Below are 12,004 nucleotides of genomic sequence, written 5' to 3'. Positions count from 1 at the left end.
CTCCATCCCTCCTTCCCTCCCTCCCTCCCTCCCTCCTCTCTCCTCCCTCCCTCCCTCCCTCCCTCCCTCCCTCCCTCCCTCCCTCCCTCCCTCCCTCCCTCCCTCCCTCCCTCCCTCCCTCCCCTTCATCCCTCTCTCCCTCACCTCCATTCCTTTCTCCCTCACCTCCATCCCTCTCTCCCTCACCTCCCCCCCTCTCTCCCTCCCTCCCTCCCTACCTACCTACCTCCCTCCCTACCTCCCTACCTCCTACCTATGTACTTACCTTCCTACCTACTTACCTACCAAGTTTCTGGTTGTAGAAATCTGAATGCTAAGTAAAATGCTTATCCAACTGCCTCTGATGAAAAACAACCTTTCTCTACCAGATTTGTTACACCAGTTTCTGCGACACCCTGCGCCTGCTGGGTTGCTTCATGACTGAGACGACATTGCAGGACACCAAGGAAGGGTTGACAGAGGACCAGCCTTCAGAAGCTGTGGTTGCCAAAGACTGCTCCTCAGATGGGGTTGATCTGACCACCTTCCACACCATCTTCACCACACCCATACTAGAATATATGTGAGTCCTGATTTCTGGAGGTTATGCTGTTAGGTTATGCTGTTATGGCTGCAGGAACTTCTGATTTGTTTGGTTGTGGGTATTTCTCTTTGTGTGCTTACACTTTAAATTCTGGGTGGCTCCTTGGAGTTTGAAAATCGGCTAGCTGACAGTCATGATACCATGTAGCAGGTCCAGTTTCAGATTTACTTTTTTATTGATTGATTAAAAAAGAAGAAGAAGAAAAAAAGCGTTCTCTTGTGAAGGGTACTAGAAGTAAAGACAGATCTTATGAAAATGATTACTTATTTTACTCACATGATCTTTCCCATCAATAGTCTTCTGGCTCCAATCCAACAGGCCACCTCCTGAGATTCCTGTATCCCTGGTGCGTGTGGTGCAAATCTTACAGTTGATGTACCACATGGCACTGGATGCCTTTGACAAGCCCTCTGTCCCAACCTTCACACCTCCTGTCACATCAACATCTGGGGGTGATGTAAGTGTGGATTGCTTTAGGAACCTTTTCCAATTTGATATTTTCTGAATAGGGCTCATGTGTTTCTTGTGATTTGTGGATTTGATTTGTGTTTTGCTTAGATTTCCTTTTATGTGCCTTTAAAAATAAGGAGGATGGTTTGTGTTTTTGGGATTTTCAGTGATTTCTGTAAAAGAAGAATGTGCAGCTGTGAAAATGATTATATAATCCTGGTCATCTACTACATTACAGAACAAAGTCACGGATATATCCCCGAGTAATAAGCGACCTGTTGGGACTCAACCTTGGTCCCACTCCAGCTGAGCCAGTCATCGTACATGCTGGAGTGCTCACCGCCTTATTGCGTCTCCTGCCCTCCATACAGCACCCATCACATCCCAGGCTAGCATGCATGCTTCAGCTCTACACTGCACATCTTATCAAAGTAAGTATGGACCATTTTTTCTGTCCATATATGTGTACATATATAGGGGTCTTTTGTTTATTCTTTTTCTTCTAGTGATCTGTAAATCTGTTGTCTCTTGTTAAATCCCTTTTATTGTGCTAATTTGTGTCTCTTCATTTGCAGTCCTTAGTCCGCACAGAACGAAACCAGCAACTGATGTGTGAAGCTGGTTTGACGGGTGACCTCTTAGGCAAATGTTCAGTGGCTCTTGTCAGTGAGAAGCATGCCTTACATTCACCACTGCAGTACATCTTTGAACGGCTTGCTGCCCAGGCCATACACCCAAGAGACTTGAGGTAAGATGAACTTTATATTAATAAGATGGATTTTACCCAGTGCCACTGGACTGGTTAAAATGCCAAAAAGTATAAACTCCATGACATGTGTAAAGATGGTAGTCTGCCACATGAGGCAGCTTGTCATGAATTGTATGATTGAAAAAGGCCTTAGCTCTATTTTTTTGCCTAAATTCCCCAAAGGCATCCAGGATTGAACTGACATAATGATGCATGATACATGTGTCCTTGGAGAGATGGCCATTCCTGGCATACCATATGTTCCACCTGGAGGCAAGCTGAGAGATGCTTCTTGCTAGAATTGGAAAACTGGGTAGAGGCTATATGGATTTACATAAAATTTTATATTTGTATAGACTTGATATTGTGTAAGATATGCAGAAATGGTGCTGTCTATATATGTGAATTTTATATTTGTAATAAATTTTCAGATATATACATAGGTAAATGTACTCAGTTATAGAAAAATCATCTTATCCTTATGTATTTTTGTGTGGTTTCTAGGATCTTCTTAAGACTTGGTTATCCTTTGAACTGCCAGAACTTGGATGAAATAGACATTAGCAGGGGGCAGTCACCAAGCAATGGCCCAGTTCCTCTTACACGGATAAAAACAATTGTGTCGATGACAACACCCAGGGACTTTAGGTAAAGTATTTTTATCATTTTGTTGATAGACAACTTGTTTACACTCCTTTTAGGGTATTTTGCTTTCTTTTTTGTAAGTAACACAAAGTGGCATATGTGAAATGGTTCATCATATTTTTCTCTTCATATGATTTCATCTATGATATATATATATGTATGTATATATATATATATATATATTATATATATATATCTATATATATATATATATATATATATATAAAAGTGACCTGTATTAAATGTGTTTCATGATCATTTTGAAACAGAGTAAGATCAGATCCATGTAGACTGATATTAATGGGAAGCTAGTCCCTTTTTGAAATTGATATACTGAACTAACAGATTATACTTTCGTCTTACAGAGTAGGAACGTTGGTGTATCCTTCCTTTGTGGAGTTTGACATGAGTGCAGAAGGCTTTGGCTGTCTGTTCCTTCCTCCATTGCGCCACAGAGTGCTGGGGTGGATCGGTGGTAGGGTCAGCCCTCTCTTCCACAGAGCCCAACGTCATCGGTGGCATTGGAACAGGTACATTGGTTTATGTGTGGGAGGGTGAAGTTCAGTTGCAGTATTGAAGCTTAATAAAAAGTATAAGTGTTATTGAGACAAGATACAGCTGCATTGGGGTATGTGGTTGAATGAAATAGATATCAAGATAGATGATTTATTGCATTTATTCTTAGTGGATGTTAGTCTTACCTGGAATTTAGGAATCCATTAATTTTTCTAGAGTGCTAAATTTGCATTAGTTTTATAAAAGATATATCCACTTCAATTTCAAGATGGTTGTACTTACACCGAAAATTCATATGGATAACCTTGAAAAGTGTAAACTAAACTGATGTACTTAAACATATAAAAGTTTTTGAGAGGTTACTGATAATTGAAACAGGAGTATTGTTTTTATCAAGACTTAGTTTTCCCTTCTTCATTTATTTTCAGGGATCGAATCTTCCCACCTCAGACTGGCCTCACATACAGCACCTGGGTGTGTGTTGAGAAATACAGTGACCCCCGGACAGATCCACACTGTGTGCGAGTGTTGACCCTTGCCCGACATGTCCCAGGCCGTGACCACCACTTGGTGTGCCTATCAATTGTCATTCAGCAAGAGACAAAGCTCTGATTGTGTCCACACACGAGACTAATTTTACCACAGCCTGGACAAGGTGAGTTTCTTCAAGCTTTGTTATGGTATCTGGCTTCACATACAGTTATTTCTTTTCTATTAGAAGATGAAAATAAAACTTGCTTAATGATATTGTTGATATTTAACCCATATCTGCTGGGCCACGCCATAGCTATCATAACAAACTGACTCATCACGCCGGGTACGGCTATAGGCATTGCTGTGCACTAGTAGTGCATCAAGCGGAAATTTCTGCTACATGTAGCGGACTCCCAGGCGAAATGGCAGGATGGTTATCAAAGTCACCTGAGTCAGTGATGCCGAGAGATTTCTGATACCATCATTGAGGTGTTATTTTATTCAGCCACTATTGTATTAATTCAAGATTAGTAATTAGTTAATCATCTTGTTTAGTAGTAATATAAGTATGAATCTGTTCTTTGCGCTGTCAAAGAATGGAGCCAGAGATGGTAGGTGACTTGGCTGCCGAGTGTGGTGCCCAGACTTGTTGACAGAGGGTCAGTGGCACCACCTGGCTGTCTCCCTGAGCCGCTCTGTACTCAGAACTCCTCCCTCTGCATCTACATTGATGGGCAATTGGTGACACAGAAGAAATTGCACTACATCCTACAAAAACCCAGGGAGGAGCAGCCAACCTCACTATTGCCTCTTCAGTGTATGCATACATTGCACACCACCTGCTTACAGGCGGCACTCCAAGTTTGGTTTGGAAGCAGGTACATGTCATTTGGTGGAGGATGTCCTTCAGCCACAGATGGTATGCACCTCCATCAGTTGGGCCCACACTACACTGGCAGTCTCCAAGCTGCACAGATCCCAGGTGAGGTGCAGCTACTGGGTTTGTACAGCTCTTTGAATAGTAACTTAGATATGGAATTGGTGGTCATTTTGTTTCTTTATTAAGCATGGTTACTCTTTTTACATTATATTAACTAACCCTGTGCAACAAATTCTTGTCCCACAATCATTTTGAATACCTTAGGTATCCATTTAATCCCTTGGTGACTAAAAGGATATTAGCCATCTCAAGATTTACAAGTGGATAATAAGAAAAAGGAGAGCAGCGATTATCAGTGTCCAGAGGCTTAAACCATATTTTTGCTTCTTTCTTGATCAGCATCAGGTGAGAACCAAACACCACAGACCCTGTCTGTGGTCCCTGAGGAGAAAGTCATATTTGGTCTCAATGCTTCGACTCTCTCACATCTCACTCTCAACAAGATTCGCAAGATGTACTCCAAAGTAGACAACAAAGCAATTGCCAAACAGGTGATAATACATTAATTTGCTTTTGTGATAGATTAAATGGAGATTGTTTTGGGGTTTTGATCTGGTACATCTGCAGATCAAGTTACCTATCTGTATATTTATCTGTCAGTCAGTCAGTCAGTTGGTCAGTCAGTAACAGAGACAACAACAGATACATGCACTCAAAGTTAGTGTAAGTAGAATAATAATTTGATGAATTGATAGATACAAAATATATAAATGGCTGGTGGTGAGGGATGGATGATTGAAGAGATGTAGAGATGAACAAGTTAGGAGGAGGATAGCTATATTAAATAATTGTTAGGTTGAAAGATTGATTGGTTGATAGTAGTTTGTATTATATATTGATTAACATAAATATTATGAAGATTATAGGTAATTGTCCTATATCTGTTAAGGTAGATTTTATTCATGGTTGTCTCATAACCCCCTCACCTCCCTCAGCTGGGTATGTCATCGCACGAGAATGCCACCCCAATCCGAGTCCTCCATAACTCTGCAGGACACCTGAGTGGCCCATCGAGGTCCCTAGGAGGTGTTGTAATCGGCTACTTGGGTGTTCGTGTGTTCTGTCCTAGGCCTGTGGCAGCCATGCTTGATAATGTTGGGGGTTGTTCTGTCCTTCTTGGTGAGTCAGGGTCCTTCTTATATAGTGCTGATATATTGTTTTTGTTTTTTTGTACTTATTTTTTGTAATTCTGTACAAATGATCTTCTTATTTTTACCCTTCTCTTTTTATAGAACATTGAATGGAAAATAATTTTGACAGCAAATCAACAAAACCCTTGCAATACATAACATGGTAAAGGAAAATTACAAAGATTATATATGATCTGGATTACTAAAATTTTGGTGCCCCTTCCCTCACTGCATGAGGATGTTGAGGCATAATTCTGTTGTTATTTATTTTTCTTGCAGTTTCAGAGAAGATAGATTGAAAAGACTACATATAGTCATGTGATTGCTGCCTATGATATTTAGCAGAAAGCAGGTTCTAGCTGGTAGAAAATGATTGAATGAATTTAACATTACCTTTTATTATTCTATAACCTAATCTACGTTTTTAAGGTTTGGTTGCCATGTCGAAGGATGTGGAATCACTTTATGCATCAGTGAAGGCCCTTTCGTGTGTCATCAAAACGAGCAAGACAGGTATGTGAGAGATTTTCTTTGGTTATTTTTTTTTCCAAATTATGTTTTTAACTCCATTCAGATAGTAATACATATTATTTTAGAGACAACTGTTAAAACTAATATTTTAAAATACTATACAGATCATTGATAAATTCATAAAAAATAAAAAAAAAATTACCATAGCCTTTAAGAAAAAATAAAGGGAGACAAATCACAAAGTCATCCACAAATGTCAACAAGAAAGAGAAAACAAAGAAGGCACTACCTATTTTCCTCAATTTTTTTTTTTTTTTTTTGCTTTCCTCTCACAGCACAAATGGAGATGAATCAGAGCCTGGGCTACCAGACACTTGCCCTCCTCCTCCGCAAGAAGAAGTCGCTCCTCAACTCCCACATTCTCCACCTCTGCATGTCATTGGCTGGGTCAGGCGAGGCTAGGGAGTCGTCAGCTATTCCAAGCACGCCTGCCTTCAGTGACCTACTCTGTGACCTGGAGGTGAGGACCAGGGAAAGGGCAAAGAGAGTGGGGAGGTTTGGGAAAAGGAAATGGGAAAAGGATAAAGACTGGGGGAAGGGGAGAGGAATGAAGAAGAGAAAGGGAGGAAATTTAACTAGACACACACACACACACACACACACACACACACACACACACACACACACACACACACACACACACACACACACACACACACACACACATTTACATCGACATCTTCTACTTCTACTTCTACTTCTACTTTGATACATCTATATCTACATCTACATGTACTTCTATTTTGATATCTACACCTACATCTACATCTACATTTACATCAACACATATCCACACATTCTCACCTACACACAGTCACACCCACACCCACATACATCTACACCACACATCTACATATCACACTCACACATCCACATCCACATCCACATCCACATCCACATCCACATCCATGTCCATGTCCACATCCATACCTAGACACCCACATACATCCACACTCACATCCATACCTACACATCTGCATCCATATATCCACCCACACCCACACCCATACATCCACATACATTCATCCACACCCGCATATCCATATAAATTTTATTGTCTCCTCCAGTTCTTAAAGTGTTCTTAGCATCCAAATTAGCAGTTATGGCTTTTGTTTGTATTTATTCTATTGCTCTTCTCATGCATTTTTAAGTTTTTGTTTTGCAGTCCAAGTGTTCCTGAATGGTCCTTTTTTGCTTCCTCATTTTTTTTTCTTATCTTCCGTGTAGTCTTTATCATGTGTCCCTCTGTTCTGCTCCCTTGTTGTCTTATCTTGTCCTGCTGTTCCACATCTGTAATCTTACTATGTGTCTCTTCCACTTCCTTCTTATCTTATTGTTCCTCATGTCCACATCCTTATTATCAATTGTATGTCTAATCCAGTACATTGATATTATATTATATGTCTAATTTAGTTCTTTGTTATTTGATTTTATGTCTGATCCACTTCCAAACTATCTTAATGTATCTCAACTGCTTTAGTTATTAACTTGAAATATAGTCAGATCAGGAAAGAAAGGTTGACTAGAGCCATGTATTTGCTCGAGAAGAGTATTTGGAGATGCAGGTACCAAGCCACATGTCTTTAGGGCTCTGGTAGCAAAACTTAAGACTCTGTTCAGTGCCTTAGAATTCTGTTATGATGCCTATTGCAACAAGTTTATGTATTGGACTTGTTACTCATACAATCCAGGGCTGCCAACTCAGGCTAATTGACATTTAGTACTGCTCATCAGATTGTTTTTTTTCTAGAAACAACCCTGGGTGAAGGAGGCCTGTGGGATGACTAAGAAAGTTGTGAAGAAGTAGAGATCGGGTATGGACCTCTACTTATTGTCTTATTGTCCCTCTCGTCTTCTTTCCAGGTGTGGGCAGATGCACCAGGTGACTTACTTCGCACTCTCCTGGAGCATTTGGTGGAGTTGGCCAGGGAATCTGGGGAGAGGCAGCATAATGTACGCAAAATGAGGTTGGTATTATGGTATTATGGCATTGTTGTGAGCTTTGTTGTTTGGGAACTATCAAATGGAATATTGTTAGATTCTTTCCAGGGACTTTTCTAGATATTATTGCTATAATTTTAATTTTTTAATTTTTTCATATATAGAGATTGAGTTTGGTATGAATTAAATTACAAGAGTAACAAATCTGGAAAACTTAAATGGAAGTCAAATTGAGTAAAAAAAAAAATATGAGAAATTTGTAGACTTTCAGTAAACTGATTATACTTAAAGCAAGTGTTGAAGCTTTGCAGCATATTATGTACCTTTCATGAATTTGAATTTGTAATAGGGACAAGAGATTACCATAGGTAATATGTAATAAGTACAAGAGATTGTCATAGATTACATTTGGTATTGACAGTAGGATATTACAAAGAGATGTATCTTCCAGACAACTGCGCTTGGTACCACGGCTGCTGCACCTGCTTTGGGAACAATCGCAGGGCAAAGAAGTGGCCTCATCATCCCCGTCAATAACTCATCATCTTCTAATAATTCGTCATCTTTTAATCATCACTCAAACGTAAACACAGCCAGTATATGTGCCAGTACGCCCGTCATATTCACACTGCTCACAACGTTGCTTGCCAACAACCCACGTCCCCAAGATCTGTTAAGGTTTGTTATAAGAACTAGGATTTGGCAGTTGATAAGCTAATGCTTAAAGGTTTTGGTTAATGCAGAAAAGGAGCTGCAGATCATTTATGTGTTAATCACCCATTTGATTCTATGTATTTCCTTGCAGTTTTGGTCAGTTTATTGTGTCGACGCTTCCCATCTTGAGCATATCAGAGAAACACATCAACCTGAAAAATGCAGAGGAAAAAGGGTTTGAAAACGGAGATAGCTCAAGCCTCTCAATGCGAAATATTCTGTTGAGGAACAAGTGTCTAGAGATTGTGCACACACTCATGTACAATTCCAACAAAAATACAATACATCTAGGTGAGTATTGGTTTTTGTTGTGGGAGTAGGAATCATTTTAGGTGATCAGTTAGTTGTATATGCTATTTAAAATCTGTTACAAATTTTGATTTTGAATATTGGTTTAACTTTTTCTTTGATAGTCTCAAAAAATATATATTTTTGTATTTTATTTTAGTGTTGTAGTATTTTAGTTTGTGTTGAGACCTAATGTAGAGAGTTTTTATTCCACAATAAACGTACTGAATGAATAGATTATATGTTATACTTATGATGGAAGATAAGAGTGTGTATTCCTTTGTTCTATTTTGTGTGTGTTGAGGGGGGCACATTGAAGATTCTTTCTGTCAAGTGCAGTAAGGAGGACAAACTGAGCTTGCATTTCTCATCTTCCAGGTTCTGTGAAGAGGTAGTGAAAGTCCTGGGCCTGGATTGGGTCTTGCTCTTTGCCCAAGGACATTTACATCCTTCCACGGTACTCATTGCATTGCGCATGTTAGTGGCACTGCTCTCTAATGCTGGGATTCTTCAGAAATTCAGGGATGCGTCTCACAATGGGGGCTGGATGACAGATGCGCAGCAGGTCACCTCAAATAAGTACGGTCAGGTCCTTGGTGAGTTGAGCATCCAACATGGATTTCAGTTGGTAGAATTATGAAATGATTTGGTGATTATTATGTACAAGGAGACAGCAAGACATGTTTTGTGTTTTTGAGAGAAAATATGCTGCTCAAGATTAACATGGGTTACTTTAGTCGCATGTGCTGATGATATAGATGTTGAATAAAATTTGCTTCAAATGACATCACTGATAATTGATATACATGTAGGTATTATACTTATGTAATAATCATCCAATAAAAAGTTTTTTTTTGTCTGCATGCAAGTTTATATCTGTGAAAAAAAAAAAAAAAAAAAAAAAAAAAAAAAAAAAGAGGGAGGGCAAGTGAGGACAAGCAAGTGGGTCTCAGCAGATTTTGTCACAACCACCTTAATAATATTCCATCATCATAATTGCAGTCTAGTTTTGTGGAAAGATAATTAATATAAGTAAAAGTATTGATGATTAACCCAATGGTTCTAGAAAAATGTAGTGTTCACAGTAGTATTGCTTGTGGAATGTCTCTACACATAGATGGCTCCACAAGTGCTTAGCCACCAAGTGGTCAATTAGTAGACCTTGTAACCTCACCTGATTTCATCTTTCTGTGAATTTTTGGGATTTTTAAAATGATGTTATCAGTATTGATGCTGATATTATTATTATAGACATTATAATTGACATTACTAATAACAATAAAATGTAATAGAAAATATTTCTAAACATCAATTTTTATAGTCAGAGTATGAACCTGTACTTTGTATGTGCAAGACCTTGCAAATGAATTAGTCTGTGCACTTGAAACCAGTTGGTGTAATGAAGGATTTATATCTTCAGGGATTTGTTAGGGAGAGAATACTTATGTGACTATGTTTTTAGTGACTCAAGATTCTTTGGACTAATTGTTCCTAATATTTAGATTTCCATAGGGTACCTCTCTCTTCTCTGTATACCATTTTATAATTTTTTTCTTACCATGCTTGACATATCCATTCCACCATGGTCCCTTCTTTCTGTTAACAAAATTTGTTTTACAGGCTACTCTGTGGGTTCGGTGGTGAGGTCTCTTAGTGAAATCAGGGAAGAAGCCTGGCACATGCCTGGCTTTCAGCTCATCACGTGGCTTGTTCCACAGCACATCCATGTGCCTCAAGTCTATTACCTCCTTCTGGCACTACTGCTAGGCCAGCCTGTGAAGAATGTGCAGAACAACACAAGGTGTGAATGCAGACATTTGTTCTGCTATTTATTGTTTTAAGTTTGGTTGGTTGTGATAGCACTTCATTAGCTGATACTTTTTTATTCTTTTACTTTTCCTTTAATTGATCTCTTAATTTTTGCAGTGAGTCTATTTTTAAAAACATATGTGCACGTTTTATTTGCTTGTTAGAATATTTTACTTGAACATTTATCTCAATTTTTATTTGCATAAGAGATGCATATTGATTAGAATTATTTATTAGTCTAGGTGCACCCTGGTTTGGTTTTATGCAGTTTATTTATTTGTTTATACTTATTTTACTGCTTTCATAAAGAAAAAGGTTACTTGCTTTACTATTATAGATGTTAGAGCCTCTTTATTTATTTATATTTACTTTACTGCTTTCATAAAGAAAAAGGCTACTTGCTTTACTATTTATAGATGCTATAGCCGTTTTACTTATTTCTCAAAAAAGAGAAAAAAAAATTACAAAGTCGGTTTCTGGTAGGCCTACCTCAGACAACTGTGTTTAATCCTCTCATGTCCACAGTTGGACTTGGACAGTATATGGACCTTCGTGTTTGCGTTCCTGCCAGCCAGTGTGCGACCACCATCTCAGGAAGGGTGTCCTTGTGCCCTGAGGCAGCCATTGCATCTTGGCCATGGTACGAGCCATGCTGAACCAGGAGGACAAAGGGTAAGTGACAGTGAAGCCCCTGTAGGAGTGCCACTGTAGGAATGCTGTTGTAGGAACAAGTTCATTGTTGTTGAATTTTTATTTTCATGTAGTTTATATTTTTTGTAGATGTAAAGTGTGTTAAATGTGTATTGATAATGAATCAACCTAGTTATTAGACTACTGCTCACCCATGCTTGCCTCTGATATGATCACAGTAAAAAATAACTGCAGCTTGAAGAAAAGAGAGAAATACAGTAATGGGAGAGGGGGAGCTGATATCAAGAGACAGGGAGAGAGAAAAAAAAAATGGATAAAAGTAAAATTTAAGTAGATTATGGATATATTTTTGTATTTTAAAAGCGTTAGATTCATTCAGTGAAGGTAAAGTTACTGTCAGTTTTTAAGTGGATTTGCAGGCTTAAGACTATAATAACTTTAGTTTTGTTGTAAACATGTAAGGGCTTTTTTGTTGCTGTTTGTAACTTAACACAGCTGAAAAATGAGACTTTGAGCTTTCTCCCTGTTGATGAAATTATATTTATGGATATTATCTTTTGTAAATATAGTATTTATATGCTTGA

The 12,004-nt window shown here is 38.6% G+C and overlaps 2 protein-coding genes across 2 annotated transcripts; both read left to right on the top strand.

Moving 5' to 3' along the window:
* The first annotated feature begins 1,097 nt into the window (after positions 1-1,097).
* LOC119599112 (WD repeat and FYVE domain-containing protein 3-like) lies at positions 1,098-3,554 on the top strand. Its single transcript, XM_037948868.1, has 6 exons — positions 1,098-1,108; positions 1,272-1,464; positions 1,609-1,781; positions 2,286-2,429; positions 2,792-2,956; positions 3,371-3,554. Exons 1-6 carry the CDS (start codon positions 1,098-1,100, stop codon positions 3,552-3,554), a joined length of 870 nt encoding a protein of 289 aa, XP_037804796.1.
* A 458-nt stretch (positions 3,555-4,012) lies between these two features.
* Positions 4,013-8,958, top strand: LOC119599111 (WD repeat and FYVE domain-containing protein 3-like). Its single transcript, XM_037948867.1, has 9 exons — positions 4,013-4,027; positions 4,122-4,398; positions 4,696-4,847; positions 5,292-5,475; positions 5,916-5,999; positions 6,293-6,477; positions 7,881-7,984; positions 8,410-8,636; positions 8,764-8,958. Exons 1-8 carry the CDS (start codon positions 4,013-4,015, stop codon positions 8,543-8,545), a joined length of 1,137 nt encoding a protein of 378 aa, XP_037804795.1. The 3' UTR covers positions 8,546-8,636; positions 8,764-8,958.
* Positions 8,959-12,004: the final 3,046 nt, after the last annotated feature.

The sequence above is a fragment of the Penaeus monodon genome, chromosome 42 (assembly GCF_015228065.2).
Source record: "Penaeus monodon isolate SGIC_2016 chromosome 42, NSTDA_Pmon_1, whole genome shotgun sequence".
Classification (NCBI taxonomy): domain Eukaryota; kingdom Metazoa; phylum Arthropoda; class Malacostraca; order Decapoda; family Penaeidae; genus Penaeus; species Penaeus monodon.
Note: the sequence above shows the minus strand (reverse complement) of the source record. Positions and strands in the feature narration are given on the sequence as shown.